Consider the following 21,845-nt stretch of genomic DNA (forward strand, 5'->3'; position numbering starts at 1 on the left):
GTTCCTAAGGCGTTTGTACTTCTAAATCAAAGGAAGGCAATTTACAATGACATAAAATACATGATGGCTTAGGTAATGAGCAAGGGCTGCAGTAAGGCATTACATGCACACAGCTGGAAAAACCAGCCCTGGCTCTGAAGAGGCTAAAGTCTCAGTATCCACCAAGAGCAGATATATGTAGGTGAAGGAGCATTAAGAAACTATGAGACATGAGTAACGGACTAACACCTTCTCAACACAATCAACATAACCAAACACTGGATTGGAGCTAACAAGTTCTGGTTCCTCAGATACTGCAACACCATAAGCATTAATATTGGCAATCCCCTTCCTATCAATAGGTGAAAACAAATTTAATTTTTACCTTTGTTCTTCTTTTTACTTTTCTGCTGTAGAGAAGACTGCTGAAATGTCTACAAAAAAATCAAAACAGAAGATGTGAAAATACACTGTTTATATTTAACATAATAAAAGAAGTGTAACACTGTGAACAGTGAAGTCATCACCAGGTAACACCAGCCAACAGACTTCTAGGCCTAAGAAAAAAGGTAATTTTAGTTCATTTGTTCATAAGGTTGTAAAGCAAAAGCACACAGTGAAACATCTTAAAATAGACCACAAATTCGTTTGCCAAAACTGAAGTTTCTCTCTAAGATGGTCATCTTTCTTTCTGTTAATAAGGAATGTCTCCTTTTGGGTAGTATGATAGTGAGGCTACTCAACCTGTGCATGTCTAAGACATCACCTAATTAAGGCCTTCTTGACATAAATACGCAAATTAACACATTGTCTACCACAGGTGTGAAGGCATTTATATGATGGTCTGTCATGGATTAACCCCAGCCAGCAACTAGGAACCGGGCAGCTGCTCACTCACCACCCTGCCTCCTGCCCCAGCAGGATGGGGAGGAGAATCAGGAAAAAGGTAAAACTTGTGGATTGAGATAAGAACAATTTAATAACTGAAATAATGTAAAATAAATAATAACAACAACAATTGCAATGAAAAGGGGGAAGAGAGAGAAATAAAAAACAAAAGGAAAAAAAAGAGTGATGTACAATACAATTGCTCACCACACACTGACTGATGCCCAACTAATGCCCAAGCAGCAATCAGCAGCTCCCAGCCAACTTCCCCCAGTTTATATACTGAGTGTGACTTCGTATGGTATGGAATACCCCTCTGGCTAATTCAGGTCACCTGTCCTGGCTGTGTCCCCTCCCAATTTCCCGTGCCCCTCCAGCCCTCTCGCTGGCAGATCCTGAGAAACTGAAAAGTCCTTGACTTAGTGTAAACATCACCCAGCAATAACCAAAACCATCAGTGTGCTGTCAACATTATTCTCATATTAAATTCAAAACACAGCACTATACCAACTACTAAGAAGAAAATTAACTTTATCCTAGTTGAAACCATGACATGGTCTTTAGAACATCAGACAATTTGCTCAGAAATGGGTCTAATGTTTTTCAAGACACCAATAGAATTCTACTAAATCAGAACTGGGAAAAGTTTCCCAAATAAATATTCTGAAATAGAAAACACTTTATTTTTTACTATGTTTTGACTGGAAGTATTCCCCTCCAGTTGATCCACTCCCATGAACCAAATCATTGCCTTGGCAATGAGACAGAATAGAAATTATTCCTTTACTTAAGATCCTAGCTTATTAAAATTGCCATACTTATTAACACATTCTACTGTAATTTCTGTTTAAAAACTTTGACTTACATAATCACTCTAGTGAATTAAAAAATAATTCTGGATTTAATCATTCCAAAATTTAAAGACATGATTTTAGTTATTTTGAATTTTAGTTTTCTATAAAGATAGACAAATGTCTTAGGGCTGAAACTAAGAAAAGGCCACATTAGTGTCTGAGTATTAAAACTTCTTACTTCAGCTTACCATGAATCAATAAAAAAACCCAAAATTTTTGTGCCACTTGACAAAAATACATCTAAGCAAAAGCACTGACAGCCCTGTGAACCCAAATCCCGTTCCTAGCAGATAAGACAAACCCTCACCCCATCTTACAAGGCTCCCTTTTCAGTTCAAGGAGCTGCTCTTCACCTCCTCCCTGCTTCCTGCACACCTGAGCTCACAAGCAGGAGGCCGAGGCTCAGCTTCCAAGGACGTCTCACCGCACAGCTGAGACATTCTCAGGCAGTAAATACTAACATGTCCATGGGAGTAAATTACCAGCAATACAAATGATTATTAAGTGTAATATAAAAAAGTAACTGACTCAGTAGGTGTGCTGAACCCTTGTAGACCATATCTGAAAAAAGCTACTCAACTGTATTGCCACCTCAGATGGTCAAAACAGGCTTCCACTTCAAAACAGTGGAGGAAAAACGAGCCCATTTGTTTTCATTCCCTGGCTCTTGTCCTTTTTCTTCTGCTACTGGTATCAATTCAATCAGCACCAGCTCTCAGCAAGCCGAGACAGCAACACCATCCCAGCCTATGTCACATCAAACATTTTGACCTGCGTAGGATGAAGAGAGATCTTTATGGCCCAGGAATAACAGAGTTACTGGACAGAAATGTGCAAATAAATCCCTCTTAGATGTTTTGAAAATCTTACCTAACTCAAGTGGTTGAAAAAACACACACCTGCACAAACCCAAAACTTCTCACCTTAGTACTTCTCAGTTCACAACCCAGATAATTTTTTTCTGCTGCTTGACTTTTCTGCACTAATATTTTCACAATGCCAAAACAGAAAAGGAAAACCTCTGCTTAATTTTCTTATAAGTGACTCTGAAAGCAGATGAGAGCAATATGAAAAGCCTTCTCTTTAAATGTTTTGTCTGTAAATTGAACCTGCAAATGTGAGCCCGCACCTCTCAACTTCTGAGTCAGTTTTTGGGAAGAAAGGGTAATGAAGGGGTATCAGTTTTTAATAGGAAGACAGCATGTAATTTAGATGTCTAGCCATTTTTCCATACATTATGTCATATTGCAAAATAGAAAGGTTTCATTAAATTCAGTTATTATTCTAAATTAGCTCATTAAATTATAATTAAGGACAAAATCTACAACAGAGTGAAGTTCCTGGGAACTATTCAACTGACTTCAGTGATTTTAGCTAACACTATAGATTATTTTACATAGACTTTGGGCTTTAAGTTGGTTTGTTCTTTACAGAAACAGCACCAGCTATTTTTTTACCCAGATGTATAAGCACTGTTCATCAGTCACTGCCATTCAGTTTCTAACTCACATCATAGGTAATGCAAAAAACCCCAAGTTAGGATAAAATCTAAAAATGTTTCTTCTGTTGCCTTTTTTTTTTTTTAGGAAATCATCAAATGCATTCTCTTTCCAATTATTAGATAATGCTTAACACCATTTTCTCAGTGCCGTCTAGAATCACAGAATGATGAAGGAGGTCATGTCCTTCCTTCTGCTCAGAGCAGGGCTTGCTTTGAAGCCAAGGCTGGATCATGTTCTTCAGGGTCATCTCCAGCCTAGATCCAGCTCCTCCAAAGAGGGAGATTCCAATTCCACAAGCTCTTTAAGCGACCTGTACTAATGTCAGCCACCATAATTCTTCCCCTTTTACAGCTTAATTCTATGATGTGGCAAATATGGAGATCATATAAATACTTCTCTTTAATGCCATGAACCCTAAAACTATGGATTCACACCAAAACCAGAAATCTAGTTGTACTAAAGCAAGTTTGCTGCAAGACTGTTTAATCACCCACCCACAAGGCCAGATCTCAACATATGTTCACTGCATTTTGATTCTGATAGATCTTGAGCTTTGAGCAACTGCTTTCACATACAATTTGTCCTAGTTTCCAAGAATTCACCTTTCCTACTAATTCTGAGATCAAGCATGAAATGAAATCGAAAACAGCATTCTATATTAAAGAAAGTTGTTAGTAACTCAAAATAATAAATAAAATGGAAACAGGACTGTCACTGAAAAGATGAAATGGAATACTTTAACCAATGGAAACTGTCATTCTTGAAGAACATTTGAAACTGTTTAATCATATTCTGAATTATATGCTAATCATATAGTGAATTATATGCTTTTCAGTTCCCCAAAATACAATTAGCAAAACTTTTCATTAACCAAAAGCAAGGTGTCACTTGCTGTTTGTGACTCCTTTGAATACCCCGAGCCTTTTGGCTTGTTGTGTTTAATAATACACCTAAACTAAGCCCTCTGACAATTGCACATCTAAGTAGAATATCAAATAAACATTTTAGGTATATATATATATGTCTAACTTTGCTATCAGCGAAAGTGCTCCAAAGCACATGTATTTCAAAAGGAACATAAAATCATTTATTAAAGGGATTTTTGCTATGTTTCTGGTTTTTTAATAAGGTGCTAGCCTGCCTGTAGCCCTGCCTTTCTGAGGGGTTAGCTGCACATCCCATCAGCCAAGGGAGATTTCATTGTGCAAGGAAGAACCGTAACAGTTCTCCTCTTCCCTGCAACTGTTCATTACCAAACTTGCTATGTGCGTTATATTGACTTCGACACTCTTCGAAACGCTTGACAGAGTTCTGAAAGCTCATCACAAGATGGCACAGCTGTAAAGAGCAATCCGCCCTATGGTATGCCTTTCCATGCTTACAGGATTATAGCACAGTAATACATAGTAAAAAACTTCCAGATGGAGGCTCACACTAACAAAAGAGGTCACTAACGCCCTAGAACTGTATTTGGTTGTTTTGCAAGAAAGTAGTCACATAGAGATGGTATTATCAACAATATCTGCTTGCACACAATCACACATCAGCATCTTTGTATGTACAAGACAAGATTTTCCAGAAATGAGACTGTTAAGTTTTTTCCTCATCCTCAGTTATCCAGGTTTCTGTCTGCTTTCAGCTCTTGGGACAAAGTATCCATTCTTGGTTGGATACGCACCTTTGTGTATTTGCTCAGAAGGGAAGCAAGACCGAAAGTTCTTCAATAGCATTCAGAAGCCCCAAAATGAGACTATTAGTATTAATCTGATAGCTCTCTATTTGGAAAAATGTATTTAAAGAAAAGTGTTAAATAATTTACATTTCAATTAATTTATTTGTTTCATGCCAAATAGGAAATTTAATAAACTGATCTTCCAATACCAATATTAAATTGCAGTGAAACTGCTATCAGAAGAGATTAATATTTGATAAAACTCATGTTATGATGAAAGTTAGAAAATTTGTATTCCAGTTGATACCTCAAATAAAAGTAAAAGACAAGCAGACTGGTTATAAAACTATTGATTTGGAAGGACTGGTAATTTTGCCAAACTTTGAAGAGTCTGAGGAGGAAGTCTAAAGATCTGGGGTCAAAGTTTTCCTATAGAAGAGCTTCTGTAAGTTCTAATATAAATTCCACCTGTGACCAAGAGAACGTGACATCCCTGTCCAAAAAGCAGATGTATTCTAATAGTTACATGAACCCCTCCATGGCTGCAGAATTTGTAGGTCTATAAAAAAAAAAAAAAAAAAAAAAAAGAGGCCATAACTGAAGCTTCTCTAAAGATCTGGATTGGCCGTAGCAATTAGTACTAAATTTGATGCCTCCTAAAATCCTCTTCCCAGTGCTTATTTCTTTCTTCAGAGATTTGCCACTTGCTCATTTTTGGAAAGTTAGAAGAAAAACCAGGTTATGGAAATAATAATAATCTCTAACGCTTTTACCTGAACTTGAGCTCAGTCTGATTGGGAAGGAAAATGACAGGTATCTTTATAGATTTTTGAGAGCTCAAGTTGAATCCAATTTTTCTCAAGCTGCAAGTTTAGATACTAAGGAACTGTTTACAGTCAGACAGTTCCCCTCTGTCACTCAAAGATAACCTTCTCTAGTTTCAGTAGAGTAGCTTGTAACGTTTCTGATTACTGAAACTTTCTCCTGCAGATGGAAAAGACAGTATCTGGAAAAAAATGAAAGCTGGTGCTGCCAATTATTTGATTGATCTCTCACACTCAATACGTTGAGAACACCAGCAACGTTGTTTTCATAGTTTTGATACACCACATATACATGTTTCTTTGCATTTGGTGTGTTGAGATCTAAAATTTTAAGGCTAAAAAGAATAATGAAAAGGGGGGAAAGTTCAAAGCTATTTATATTGCACTGTCACACTATTTGTCACTATGAACAACATGCTTAAGGGTACTCCCAACAGAGGATTTTTCCAAAATTTTTTTGTTTACCATCTTGCTTAATCTCCATTAAGAGATAGTGATAGATAGTATTAATTATTTCCATGGATATTTGTGGAAAATATAACTTTCAATGTCTATTTTACAAAGGTATGATGAGCAAAGACCTCTGGCAGCTCAGAAAGTTTGGAACCTGCCAACCAAGTGGCAGAATTTCAATCACAACAGCTGTTTTGTTTACCCTAGGAACAGGTATTGACCTGTTATCATGTTTAGCCCTCAAAATAAGCAAGAAGACTACAATTTATAGTCAGCTAGGTCTTGAAGCTAGCTGAGTCCACACAGGGCATCTGCAAGGCAGTTTTTGGAACAAGAGCTGAAGCTAGCCACACGGGACTTTTATTGGCACAGCAGAGAAGAGGCGAGACATGACTTGATGCTCTGAAGAAATCAGTTACCAGGGCTAAGGGTCAAATGAAGCATCTGTGGGTGAAATTACACTCAAAAGGGAACCTACTAAAATGTGGGATAAGGAAAAACTACGCTCTAAGTTATGATCCTGTTTAGGAAGGCAAAGACTTCACTGCCTTGTTTGAATAGTTTTGTGTGCTGATTGGGGTTCAGAGACTGCTAATAGATTATCTGCAAAAAACCTCATGCTTGGCATACCTGATTTTTCAGGTCATGCAGGGTGTTTTAGGAAATATTCCTGCTCCTGTCATTACAAAAGCTAAGATTATTCCAAATCCTACTGTATTGTCTTCTTATATTTTGCTGAATAATTTACTTCTGAATTTTGAACTTTTAATACATTCAACATTCTCTGATTTATCTGCAGCTACAACTATGTGGTTGCCCCAAACTGGTACCAAGCGGCACTAAGTTGTGAATAAAGTATTTTAAATATGCTAGTTTACACAACCCTTCCAAAAGTGGGGCACCACTCTGGATAGGTAAAATGCAAACGCAGTAAATGGGATGGTCCATGTGAGAGAAAATCTAATACAAAAGCAAAGCAGTGGATTTATGAAAGCAGATCCAGAAATATTTCTTACGCTAAAGTCAGAGGCTGATGACAAAACAGTCATCATATATGAGTAATTCATAAATCCATGGTGAGTTGGAATGAAAAGTGATTTACAGACAAAGGATGCCACAGTTGATTAACATGCCCTGAAACCTTCAGTCTTGCCTCCCAAAGCAAAATTTATTGAATCAAATCTTGACCTTTTGGTGCTTTGCTAACAGATGCTTCTGCTCTCCCTGCACAGCTCGCACTGCTCTTGAGCACACTCTATAATAAAAATATGTGTGGGTTTAAAAGCACAACATCCACTAAAGGTTCTAGCTAAGACATTTAATACTAAAACACAGCGTGAACATTACGTATGAACAAACTTCTAAAAAGTGAGCTTTTGTAGTACACACAAAATAATGTCAACAAGTAAGGCAGAATCATTATACTAAATACCCTGTAGATATTTCTCTTTTGAATGGTAGGTACTGCAAACACAGTGAAGCATGAATCGTTGGTTTTGTCAGATGGGTTGTGAGAGTCACAGACATACTAACAGTCACTGGAAGAACAGATCCCACAATTCATGGTTTGGTATGTTATCCTGCACACTATATTCCTCCTCCTCCCTGGTTTTGTTTGTTGGTTGTTTTTTTTTTTTCTTTTTTAGAGCTGCAAAAAGGTGTTTCAATACTAAGGCTAAACGAATGTGTATTTGCAAAAGTTGGCAATGCAATAGTTTTCTCAGCAGCAGCCAAGAAGTCCATTTCAGATGACATAATTTTCTACATTTACCTGACAACAAATGGCCTTGTTCCTGTTCCTACTCCTTCTCTCCTTTCCCCACAGTAGCTTTACAAACAGCTTCTAGGAAATACTATATCTACAGTACATGGCTGTGCCATCTGTCATGCACAGTCTCAGCTCTAACTGGGTTCCTGTATTTTTGGAGCTCTGACCATGAATTCCCAAAGCATGCATTTTGTTCATGACCACAAGTATAAAGAAACAGTATGTGCCTTAAGAGTTATATGCCAAGAGCTTTTTACTGTAACAAACATAGCCTGAGACCTTGAAACCGCCAACTTTCTAGCTGCCTCTGTTGTAGGCAATGGCTACATTATCTGTGCAGGATGCTCTCCTTATTACATAAGTCTACAAGGGCTGACAATATAAAAAATGTCTAATCTTTTCATATAACTGTTCCTGAGCTGCTTATCCAAGAAGAATACGCTAGCTAATGACAGAACTGTGCTTGTCTGAAATGTGATAGCAAGCACAGCTCTTCTGTTCAGGGATTCTCATTCATTCTCCCATCCCTAAACCTTCTCCTGTAATCTGGGGGGGGGGGCTCTGCAGCAAATGATGCATTAGCTGGATGAAAATTTTCAGTTGCAGAAGCTAGTGCAAATTGTTTGCGCAAAGTTGTTAGCATAATGCATGCAAAACTTCAGGCCATGTTGAGAAAGTAATATACAGTGGTTCTGATTTCCACCACCAGGGAAAGATTTTCCTTCTTAGCCATTAAGCCACGGGACTCTAATTGAAAAACTGAAGCAGTAGAACTTCTGGACAATATCAAATATAAATGAGAGTTCTCATATTCCCCCACTGTCTTTTTGACTGACAGAACAAAGACTGCAGCACTTGTCATAGCTGCCTGAAGCAAATGAGGATAAAAAGTTAAACTAGACAAGTGCTGTTCATTAGAATAATTTATTCTGAGATCATTCTTCTGCTCTACATCTACTGTGAAACATGTAATTTTGGTACCTCCCACACTGTTTTTATTGACAGTAAGTAATCCAAGAGAGAAAGGGAGGGTTCAAAAACTTTATGTATTCTTTAATGGAAAAAGTCCAAGATGCATCAGTTGTTCCATTACTATGTATGTTTCAGCTGCATCCATTTAAGAAGGAAAAGAAACTTAATTAACACAGAATAGTATTTAACCCTTTATTTCAATGTCTACCACAGAGCAATTCCCAGTTTAATCTATTACTGAAGAGAATGGGCCAGTCAGAGAACCACAAAACGGCTGAGGCAGACAGGCATCTCTGGAGATCATCTTATCCAACCCTGCTGCTCAAAGCAGGGTCAACTACAGCAGGTTTCCCAGGGCTGTGTCCAGTTTGCTTTTACTATATTCAAAGGTGGAGGCTCCACAAACTCCATGTACAACCTGCTTCAGTTAAACCATCTTCACAGTAAAAGTAATTTCTTCTTATGTTTACATGGGATTTCCTGTATTTCAATTTATGTCCATTGCCCCTCATCCTTTCACAAAGTATCACTGAGATGAGCCACCCCAGAAGCCTCAGGCATTGCTTGTGCCCTGCCATGTTGCCCCTCCAGCAGATATCAGACAGTCAAGCAAACCTCTTTCAAACGATGCTGTTTCCTCCAGGAAAAATCTGTTTTTGCTTAGGAAATGTCTGACTTATTCATGAGAATGGTAAGTTTTCCTCTGTATGCTTATTTAGACATTAAAATAATAAAAGTATCCAAGCAGATTTAGGAAGCTTTCTGCAAGTGATCTATGTTAGATTAGAGAGGTGGTCTGTGACACTGCACGGAATTGATCCTGGACCTTTTGGGGAGAAAACTGAAAACTACTGTAAAGTACCACAGAAGTCAGCCCCAGGGCATTAACAAAATCTTGCATCAGGCCCATGGTCTTTCTAGATGAAAAATCCTCAGCTTAAAATAAAGGTCTCGTGCCACCCTACAACACCGAGGTGCTTGCACATACCCAGCTCCTTCTGTAGGAGCAGTTAGCAATACTTCTGATTGTGTCCCTCAGCATGATATCTTTCATATTGCTCATTCTGACTGTGTGACAGAGAAAAGTGCAGGGGATGGTAGGTTCTCTGTAATGAACGAGGGCAGACCTGAGAAAACAGACTTTTGCTTTGAGGCAGATATACTCTTGCAAGCTATTCTCTGTTAGCACTTGGGCATAATATTCTTTCAGTGAAAGAAACGGAAAACTCATTCTGACTTTGAACAGAGGGCAGTTTCCATGGGGAAATGAGGGAAAAAGTGTTTGTACCTCAGCTATTATGCAGTCTGTTAAAATTCATACCATTGCAGCTATGAATTAAGGCAGAAAAAGAACAGTTCACTCCAGGATAAAAGTCCATTACTTGCTCGAATTCAGTAAAATTTCCTCTAAGCATAAGATGAAACAGCACTTCTCAGAAGGTGGGGAAAGATAACATTAGGTCTTCTGTGCTGGCTATGCTGACCTTACCAGTACAAACCAGCTTACAAAATTAGCTTTACACTTCATTTCTAAAGTCAGAATTCTGTAGTGTTAGAAATATTACCTACTTGGGTTAATCTGAAAGCAAAAGGATATACTTGAGAAATGGACAAAAAGCAGTTATCTTTATATGAAAAACAGGATTTTTTTTCCCTCCACGGCACAGTAGTGGAGGTGTATTGGCTGACTCAGACATCAGGCACTAAACAACAAGCACTTCTTTCCAGTAAAATAGAAACACCTAATAAAACAGCTTCTGTTCAGGAGCCACACTGCTGCAATGAGCCATTTTCCTCACAGGTGCAACCATACAATCTCCCACATCATGTGTCAGCAATAGGCTCCAAGGGCCACCACAACATAAGAAGGGCAGAGGAATGGGGCAGAGACTCCCGAAGAGTCAAAATCACTACTTTCAAAAAAAATCACTTGTTCAGAAACAATTGTGTTGCTTGTCAAAGCATTTTGATAAAAAAGTACTCTGAAACAGGCATCTGCGCTCCCTTAATTCAAACAACATTTTCACCACTCAGTACAAATTTTTTTAGAATTTGGCATTCACGATGCATGCCAGCCAGTGTCCTTGGTTCACCGCTTACGTTGTCCTGATACCTCCCTTGTGCAGAAAGGAGTTCAGAGAGGAGCCAGCTGAGAAGTCAGGACCTAGATCTAAGTTCTCACAGATGTGACACTCCCATAATAGTGCAGTGATAACTCATCCTGAGTCCTCTCTGTGCAATGCCTGACATACACTTCTCTGCTCCAATATCCTGCATTTAATCCCTTCTTTATCAAAGGGGAATAACTGAGGGACTAAACCACTTATTCTACATTAAAAAAATATATCTTTCAACAGTGCTATTGTGATTGTACCAGCTACAGGTAATGTAGCTTACTGGTGTACAAACAATGTTAATACCTACAAAGGCATATCAGATAATAAAAGAAAGATACAAGCAGGAATGATTAATTGAAATAGATAACAAAAAAAAAACCCCAAAACACCAAGGGGGATGTGAAAGGAAATTAGGAAATGTTCTGAGCTGGGAGATTTATTAGTCTACATCTCTTGACAATGTAAAATTACACTTTCAGAGCATTATATCATACGCAGTAAGGAATAAATCTAGACTGGCAGAGCTGGACTAGATGACCTTTACAGTAACTCTCTCATTTTCAAAGAATTCCCCAGCTTCGTCATGGAAAGAAATTATAACAGGTCATTTTTTCCCTTATGGTGATATGTGAAAGAAGGTAATAGAGAAAGCTTGAAATAAAAATTTTCCACAACAAAGTCCAATTGTGCTTCATGAAGGGCCATAAACCAATCTTACCTCATCTCCGGAGCACTTTGCTTTGCTGCAATAGTCAACTCTGGATTTTAATAAAAAATGACAGAGTATATAGAAATAGATGTAAAATATCCCACATACAAATACCTTTAAATTTCATTTTGGCAACCGCTTCCCCAATAAGAGAAATTTCATGGAATTAACTGCTTCTTTCAAAGACAAGCAATGCAGATGTGAAAAATATTCTCTCATCTGCGACAGGAATAATATTCCTCATGAACAATGCAGATAATATTACATATAATTACAAGAACTTAGCAGTCCCTCCTGAGGAGATAAAATATTACTATTTCCAAAAATGTATGCTTAACCAGAACTCAGGTATAAAAGCTGCATATGTACATCCACTCTCTTCAGTCTTGAGTTAAAAGAATGGAGGGTCTAGAACTGGCAAAACAAATGTGAGATTGCTGAGGCACTTTCATAAGATGATTCTAGCTTAACAGCAATGAAACAACAGAAACTATGCCTTAAATTCAAGCAAGCTGCTATCCTCTCAGCTACTGCTGGAATCTGTTTTATTGCTCATCTCCAACTTTTTTGCCATGAGGACAGCCAAGCAGTGCAACTGGTTGGCCATGAGTTCATGCAGCCTCCATCTCAGGAGGTTTTTGACAAAAAAACTTTTCTCTTTTTCTGGGCAAAGCCCTGAAAAGCCTTGTCTTGCCTCAGAACTGATCCTGCTTTAAGCCAAAGAACAGAGTAGAGACCTCCTGAGGTCCCTCCCAGACTAAATTATCCTATTATCCTATGCACTATACGCTGGTTTCTGAGGCATTTGGATGTTTTTTTTCTGTAGCAAATTCATTAGGAATGATGCCTTTCTCTTGCTGGCAGGCTAATTATAATTTTGTTCTCTTTCCTCTGCTCTGTCCAACATTTTTCTTGGAATTATGACAACCATTCACCCCATTTACCACCTTTTATTGGTCCCATCATTAGCAAGAACAATTCAGACCATGTCTGAATATGGAGTTTAAAACTTATCTGAATAGGATTAAATGAAGGTGATTAACTGCAATACCAGAGGACTAGACCCAGAAGGCTTCTCTGTTCCTCTACATTGATTGCACTAGTCTAAAAATAATACAATGCCATCTTCAATTAGCAAGGAATTTATATGCAGTTTCTCTCTTGCTTTTTCTCTCAGAAATGGAGAAGATTTATTTTGGAACAGATTTTTACCAAACCTGGATGGAATATCAAGACTTACCTTTCAGCACAATGATCTTATGGCTATCCCAATCACTTCCAGTTGTCACAAGTATGTTATGGAGTAAGGCACATTTTGGTTATTGGTTAACTGTTTTACCATTTTGTTCATTTTATATGCTGCACAGTTCACTTACGGCCTAGATGAAGTTCTTACACTGATTTTAACAACATAAACACTATTTTAATTACTTGTTTTGTACTTACTGCATTTATAAAGTGCTGTATTCAAAGGAAAGAATACATACAGTATCATTTAGAAGGTTTCTTTTTGTTTCTTCACTGGCCAAGGGCTGGAACCTCTATTTGAGCTTGAGAACATGAGAGATACTGCTTTTCTGTCTGAATCAGATACATAAACCCATGAGTTTCCAGTTGAAAGAAACCCAACATACACCAATGTGTAGGCATTCAAAGCTGCCTATGGTCAATGGGATGAATATTGTTGTGAGACGTGACAGTATTTCAGACTCATGAAGGCAACTAGATAAGAATTTTCCATTATGTTTCTTCCTCTTAGCCGTCTTCCTCTTACTGAATTTTTTAATTGTTGTTTTTTTCCAATTGTCTTTCATAGCAAAAGGTCTTCTATACCTGAACCCTACTAGAGAGAACTGACAAGAGAAATGGATACAAGCTAGGAGCTCATGATGCCTTCATAGCAAAATTGGGTATTCTACTCTGCATTTTATTATATGAAACATTTTAGTAGCACTTTTGCCTCTAAATAGACTTTCAGTTTTTTAAAAGATCTCCAAATCAGATTATTTTATAACTTTGTAAGCCTATTCAGCTGTTTCTACTGTAGAATGGTGAGCTCCTTCCATTTCCACACACAGGGACCTAGATACTGTCACAGCCGTATTTCCCTGTTACATGCTTATTGATGGGAAAGTGAACAAGTAGAGCAGGTCAAAGTGCTGTCCTAAATCCCCATAAGGCTACAGAAACTAATATGAGATACGACCAGTGCAACCTACAGTAAAAAGGGGTGTAAATGTAATCAACACTCCAGTCATCTCCAGAGAGGAACATTCCAGTGTTTAGCTTTCACCAGAGCCAAATTATGCTGGACCTTCATAAATGTAAAAGTTCTTGAGAAGATCTAGGGCACCACAGCAGTTCAGACTATTGGACTTGTTCTACCGAGGCAGCTGGGAACCTACTTGGAGTCCAATCTGAGAGTGCCATTTTTAAGAAGACTAGACATAGAGAAAAAATGACAATTTTTTCACTAGTGAAATTTCAATGATGTATGTGCAACTTTCAGTTGAGGTTTGTGTTTTCCTACCTTTCCCGTGGCAGCTAGTTCATGGACAATCACATTTAGACTGTAAAGGGCTAATATGAAGCAAAGCAGCAGAGAAACAAGCTTTTTAATCCTTTCTTACTGTGGTAATAGATAGACTGAAAATGTTCACAACTATGAAATATTTCAAAAACTTTTCATGATGTTCATTTAATTTCTGGACAGTTACTTTAAGTCCGGTGCAGTTTGTTCGCTGGGAATATAAAAATGCCAGTGCTTTTTAACACAATTTTTTAAATCAAGTATTTCTTATAAGTACATTTCCAAGGAGTCTAAAATTTCCTTTGCATATGGTTGATGCCTGTAAGTCTGTAATTGTTCTGCAAGCTTCAGTAATATTTTAATACAAATTTTTAAATGGAGCTGAAAGACCATAGAGAAGAAGTAATACTAATTCAAATGTATAACAAAAATTATGGAAATACTTACGGAAAATATTTTTTACTATGCATTTAGGTTAAACTGGACTTTGATATCAACTGCTAGACTTTTAGTCTATAGTAATTACAAGTCTAATTATAGATAATTGTGAAGTCAGGGAGGACAAAAAGGAAAAGGGGGCGTTTGATATTTGAATACTGCCATAGTTGGACTTCAAACATTTTGAAGAAGAAAATGTACTAAGTCCATCTGTTGTAATGGTACAATGATATTCTAGATTTCAGACACCTACTTAAAAGCTGTGCAATTGATTGCCATTTTTTTTCTCTATGAGCTTATTTTTGTTTAATTACAAATATCCATAACAAAAATTAACCAAAAAGAAATTCTTTAAATACTGTAATGCTTACAATTATAATAACTGCTAGTTTTTCAGTAGGGTGCTTTCACTTTTTTTTTTTTTTTTTTTTTTACTAGTTTTCCAGTATGTAGTGCTTATTAGAAGCCATTTCTATTCAGATTTTTGCACCAAATTGATGGGTTGCTCATTGCACAAGTTTATTAGAAACCTAATATGCATATATGTTCTGCACTTCCATAAATGCCAGTTACTGAGCACTGCAATTAAAAGCTTTCATAAATACATGTATGATTGATTCAATAGTTTTTATTAAAAATGTAGGTACTTTATGTTCTAATACCTTCTTTTTTTCCTTCCTTTCAGCCTTTCTGCCGAAAGGAATAGGAATATAGAGAAAAATCAACCACTTGAATTAGACTTCAAAGTTTTCAAAATCACAAGTTTTTTGTGAATTCTCCTCTGTATCAAGAACACTTAAATACATACACTCTGAATTGATCTTTTAAAAATCATTTTGCTCTATTTTTCCTTGGAGGGGTGGCTGGGAGGCAAGAAATATCTGGATATATGCATAATTTAAGTAGAAAAGTTATTTTTCTTAAAACCTACTGTCTCCTTTCCAATTTCCCTTATTAGCTAAACCGGATTTTTGCAATAGGTCCATAAGCAATTCTTCTTCATTCACAGTATGCTCAAGAAGATCACTGTTGCAACTAATTGAACTTTCCATGCCCAGACTGATGCAGACCCACCAACTCTGCTGAGCAAACCCACTGAACTGGACCAATAAGGCAACCTCACAAGGACTGGTAGAGAAATACAACTGAAATTTTAACCTTGGCCAAATCCCTCATCAACGCTGCCTCAATGTCCTCACTGACAGAGTAGAAATGTGAATGCTTGGCTCTCTGTAGGTGTTCACTGCACCAAGTACTGAAATTAATTATGGTAAGACTTTGTGCTGTGCTCCAATGACATGGATACTTATATATTGCTAAGGAAGAAAAAATAAGTTTGCCAAAGGTGCACAAACTTCACTGAATTTGCAGCAAAAAACCCCTCCAATGATGGCTTTTATTTAAAGTAAAATTGGAACATTAAATATAGTGCATGTGTACATATCTACACATGCAGTTTCAGCAAAATCCCCACGGAACAAATCCTTTGTTTCTTTCCTGCATCCATTCCTGAGCCACTTGTTCCAGATGTATGAAATTTAAATGGTACATCTTGCTACTAAACTTACTTCATTTTCAAATACAATTAAAATGATCAAGCAAACTACTGTAATTACTTGAACAATTTAAAATAGGCTGGTTGATTATAAAACAAAATGGAGAAGCTGTTACTTTTTTGTCATTTTTCCTATGACAAGCAAGTCATTAGGTATTGCTAAATACATGTGAACAAGTGAGCATACACTGGAAAAGGCAAAGGGATGGGAGGCAGGGAGGGAGAAGGAACAAGGTCAGTAATGTAAGTTTATTGGCGTAGGTTTGGAAACAGTTTGTATGCAAGGTTACTTTTTCTTGTATAACTCCCTACTACATACAATAATAGGCTGCAACCTTTTCTTCCCATAGAATGCTGTTTTTAGACTAAAGGAAAGTTATACTGATCCAGATAGAAGCAGATTATTCCACCTGTTGTGGAACTTCTTTTGACTCAGGACACTAAATAACACTGTTACTTTCCTGAAATGTAAAGAAAGCACAGCATAGCAAGGAAATTCCTATACAGAATAACATAACGAACTTAGAAAACTATAATCACGTGTCAGAGCTTTCATCTCTTGTGCCCCAAAGGGTTCAAGACAATTTTAACTCCACCATTTTGTACCTACAGTAACAGATCATATTGAACACCTGCTTGCACACTAGATTAGCAACAACTCAAACGGTTTGCCTTGGCTTAATAACAACATTACCACTGTGTTGGTATTTCTTCTGCAATACTGAGGAAGAAAAATAAAATGCAAACCCAACAGTTTGGCTAGAAATCAACATACACTGGAAACACTTTCTGGAATGGGAAACAAAACAAAGCAAAGCAGTGAAGAGACTCTGTACGTAAGGATTAAAAAAATACAGTAAGGGGATGCAAGAGATGATTACTTCACAGACATAACACAAATGAGGTTTTCTTTTGCTATTATATCAGCTATCACATCAGTTATGTTCAGTGGCCACAAGTAAATGCTGTTCACTTTTCAAGGCCATAACTGAAATGCCCCCTTGACCCACTGTTATTGATTGTAAGGACAGGTCAAAAATATAAACATTGTTAAACCCAGTGATTTTATGTAAATTTAGCATACTGACAGTCAGGAAAATCCTACACTGTCACACTCTTGTGACCACTTCAGAATGTAATAATTTGAATCTGCTGGTATTTTTAAAAATAACTTTTAGCAAATAAACAACCACCATGCACTTCTGAATTACCATGGTAACTTTTTAATGTTTACAGGACAAACCCATACCATTTCTTTCATGGTAATTTAATTCATTAGTGTATTTTTTTGATCAAAGATTTTTTTTCCCTGTAGAACCATGTATAAAAGCAGTGATTTGGAGAAGTGACATTACAGAAAAAATAAAACCAAAACCAAGCAATAAACATACTCCTACTCCAAGTCTATAGTTAAAATGGGCAACCAATCCTTTAGACATTTAAATAGAGAGCTAGCGAACAGGAAAGAAAGGTTATATTACCTTTCTATCCAACTCCTGAAAAGTTATGTCCTGTTCTGGCATACATACTTCAGGAAGGATGCTTAGGATACTTAGGTTACTTTGTGATTAAATAAGAGGAGTCAAAATAATTATGAGAATAATGAAAAGATATGAAAACACACTCTCTGACGACAAAACCAGGCTGCTCATTCTATTTCTTTTAAGCAAGAGAAAGCTTCAAAATTATTTAATAATAACCTTTACATTCCTGTATTGAGAGATAAAAATTGGTAAAAAAGACCTTTAAACTTAGAGGATAAAGGTACCTTTGTAAATAAGGGTGGACATAGAAGCCAGGTAAACACAGGGTAACAGGTGAAAACTTTTAACAGGAGCAACCAGGGACTGGAACTACTTAAGAAGCTTGGTGGAGTAATCTCTAGTACTGGGATCCAATACAAATAATTGAGGCACTATAGGTACAGGTTCAACTACAGCCACCTGGTAGGAGTTGCACTTCAGGAAAATCTACTGGCTTGTGGTATGCAGCACAGAGAGTATTCTCTCTTCACCTGATATTCTAGTATGATGAAAACACTGACATCTTAAAAAGACCCAAAACAAAACCCCAAATCAAAAATTCCACTCTCTTTCACTACTACTAGTGCAGTTTTTTGAGTTACCACCATTCCTCTGCACTGAACTCATGCTCGTCCAGAGACTCCCATTTACAGATAATACAAAGTCTTTGTGTAAACTAGGTAGCTGATGCTTGTAAAAAAATATTTTCTAATACGACAGACACTTTTTAGTGATCTCTAAGATGCAATCTGATCATAAAGTATGTTTGCATTGTCCTATTTGTTATCTATAGTTTAATAAAATTAAACTTACTGCAGTCAGATGAGTTCATTGTGTTTTATCTGTATTTCCCTGTCTTTATCTGCTCACTGCACTATTTATTTAAGATTTTAAGAAAAGTTCTGTCCAATTTATTACAAAACTTCTGGTTCTGCTACGTGGCAAAGACATATAGCCGCATCTGCAAAGTAGATTAGGATTTCATAAACCAGTATGCTTAGGTGCCATCACCTCAAGAAGGGAACTGTACTGCATGGTGGCAGCCAGGTGGCTTCCAGCAATCGGACCAACAATATTCAGCTGCAGAGAGCTGTAAATGCTTCACGGAGGGCTCCTTCCCATTTCCCAGGGCTAAATCAATGGCCTAAGCTTCCTCTTTCTGTTTATTTCATGCATTTTGCTTCAAAGCCAGTTAGCAGATCAATACTGACTTGTATTCTGAAGAATGAATAAACTTTATTTATTTTTATAAATAAATAAGCTCCCACTAAACTTCCCCAAAGATGCTGAAGATTTAATGGCACTATATAGAGAGACATCTTCAAAGGTAATGATGCACAAAAAGGATTAGCAGAGAGTGGTCAAATTTGTGGTGTTAACAGTTCAGGTGTTTTGTGGACGGGTATGCAAAATACATGAAAAACATTGGTTGTCAGTTCTAAGTTTGCTGTTGCTTATTAATTTCCACACTAGAATTTTGAAGAATCTTCCAGTTCCTGTGTACATCATTTATTTTTATACACAATTTGGAAACTAGACATAACGGGTAATAGAGGAAACAAAGAAAAAACAAAGATGGCACCTTAAAAATAAAGTTCTTCTCATTGCACAGTGTCAGGAGTTTAACACATACTAACAAAGAAATGTTATTGAGAGACATGTATTGTCTCAATACATGCAGAGTGTTGTGCATTTACCACACTGTTCTTTACAGTCCTCCATTACACAAGTAACTTTTCTATTTTGTTCTGTAAATATTTGATTTCAAGGGCTCTTGCACTGATTAGATTCCTTCTAGGAAAGACTAGCAGATATTACGAAGAGGACAGTCTGGGGACACTTGCCATCTCCCTGGCTCCATGTATTACAGAAACACTGTATATCAGTTTACCTTTGCAAATGGAAATCTTTCTGCTATCAGATTTACAACTTACAAAGAGCATGAAAGTAAAATCTGAAATAATAATGTAAGAATTTTTTTTTGGTCATCATACCTAAATCACTACAAATGAAAAAGGAGACAGTTCTTGAATCTAGGGTCCTGATTTAATTCAAGTGCACCACAAGTGCTTACTTTTAATATTAAATAACGTCTCTAGAAATTATCACACTCACCTATATACTGCAGCACACTAAGGAGTTTTAGAAGCCAGTAGACCAAGCACTCAGATGGTGTAAAAGAATGTAAAGGCTACATTAGTTTTAATTTATCTACACCAATTACAATGTGATAATCCATAGTGATGTTTTACAACAGGAAACCAAGTTACTTGTCTCTTAAAGGTTTAGTGAAGCTCCACCTGCCAGTTTTTCACAGCAGACTTCCTGACAAGCCCACACTGCCATCTCCCTTAGACACTGGCAGTCCAAAGTACATACTCTTTGCTAGTATATGAAGATAATTTCAATTATTTCTAGTGTTTTGCTGTACAGATACAAGTTACTGTATATATGTTCCCCTAAAATGACATCTTTTACTAAGATCTAAAATGTAAATACTTTTATGGGGTGAACATGATATCATATCTAAAATACGCCGTAATCTTCTAACTCTGTTTTCTTGACACATTTGAAAACTAGCAAGTTACTGCAATTTACCTTTCATATCTATTCAGCAGAATTCCTTCCTTCACATTTGCTTGAGTTATTGAGGGGCATATGTTAAAAACAGTTACATGCATTAGGGCTCCCCTTACCTCAAAGGAAAATCAAATGCCTCCCACAAGTTTTCCTGCCATTATCAGGCCTTTCAAGTACCTGTAGTAAAGGGGTTGTCCAATAAGACTTAGCATATTGCAGTGACATAGATGCTGGAAAGGTCTCTAGCCAGTCTGGAAACTGCTGCTTCTTCCCTTTCCATCAGTAACAAGTAAGTCAAGGCAGAGATACTACACTCCATTTCAAGCATGACATCTTCTAGTTAAAGGAGATAAAACACTGGTGTCCATCCCACATTTCTAACCACAAAATAAAGAATTCTAAAATATTTCTTTTAGATCTAGTTGTTGTCTTGAGAATAGGAACCAGTGCAACCGGAGCAGTCCAAAAAAGGTTTCAACACCACTATAAAAAACAAGACAGTGTCTCTCATCACAAACACAGAACAACAAATTTTGTTAATACTTTTACTCACGTGGTACAAAGCAGTTTCTGGTCCAGATGTGCCCATGACTTCTTGCCTCAATGAATCCATTTGTAAACTAGGCAACAGCGAGTAATGACTTGGACTACTACTCTTATCTCCCTTCTTTTTGGACTTTTTACCAGTATCCTTTTTGCTATTCCTTTGAAACATGTAGTCTTCTTGACCTATTTTCTCATTGCTCATATAGCGAAGCAATGAATTTTCTGTTGAAAGAAAAGTAATGCAAAGCATCATTGTGAATTGTTGTATGTAAGTTAATCCTGCTTCCCAAATATATAATATTCTTGCTAAGATCTACTGTCAATTTTAACTCTTCAAGACTATTCCATTAAAAAAAAACAGTTTGTTTCTTTGGTCTGGATATAATAAGAAAGAATCTTTTGGTTCTTGCAGTTTTCTGGTATCTTTGGCAATACAAGGAACAGAATACAAAAGAAGGTCCACATCAATAAATTTTGTCTTGAGTTTTCAAAAACATAGCAATAATACACTTCTGATCATATCTGTAATCTTTTGTTTAAACAAGATTCTAACGAATACAAATGACTGTGGTGCCATGCATTTAAAAGTGATTTACTTTGAACATTCATTTGAGGTTGTTCACCGTATCACCCATACATTCCCCGAATACTCTTCCAGCATCTACCAGCTTCTAGCTGAGGGACATCCTGAGCCAGAAGCAATGTTTGTGAATTTAGGAAACCTCAGCAGATTTGTCTTTCACGAACTTGTCTGGTCTTTCCTTGTATTAATGTGAACTTTTAGCATACACAGCCTCCTACAGTAAGAGGTTCCTTAGCTTGAACCCAAACTGCATGAGGAGCCAGCTTTCTTCTTTTTAACCAGCACTGGACAGAGACATTTGATGTCTCTTGGGTCTTCTTTTGCAAAAGTGACAAACCTATCTCCTTACTTC

The 21,845-nt window shown here is 37.0% G+C and overlaps 1 protein-coding gene across 5 annotated transcripts in view; it reads right to left on the reverse strand.

Annotated features, from left to right (window-relative positions):
* Positions 1-21,845, reverse strand: part of CNKSR2 (connector enhancer of kinase suppressor of Ras 2) — a 219,480-nt gene that overhangs the window by 60,199 nt on the left and 137,436 nt on the right. For all 5 annotated transcript variants that reach the window (XM_040582541.1, XM_040582540.1, XM_040582539.1 and 2 more), the window contains 2 exons: positions 20,918-21,132; positions 365-413 (listed from right to left, as the gene is read on the reverse strand). In XM_040582541.1, coding sequence (XP_040438475.1) covers positions 365-413; positions 20,918-21,132 — 264 coding nt within the window. The remainder of the gene's footprint in view (positions 1-364; positions 414-20,917; positions 21,133-21,845) is intronic.

This window comes from Falco naumanni, chromosome 2 (assembly GCF_017639655.2).
Source record: "Falco naumanni isolate bFalNau1 chromosome 2, bFalNau1.pat, whole genome shotgun sequence".
NCBI lineage: Eukaryota > Metazoa > Chordata > Aves > Falconiformes > Falconidae > Falco > Falco naumanni.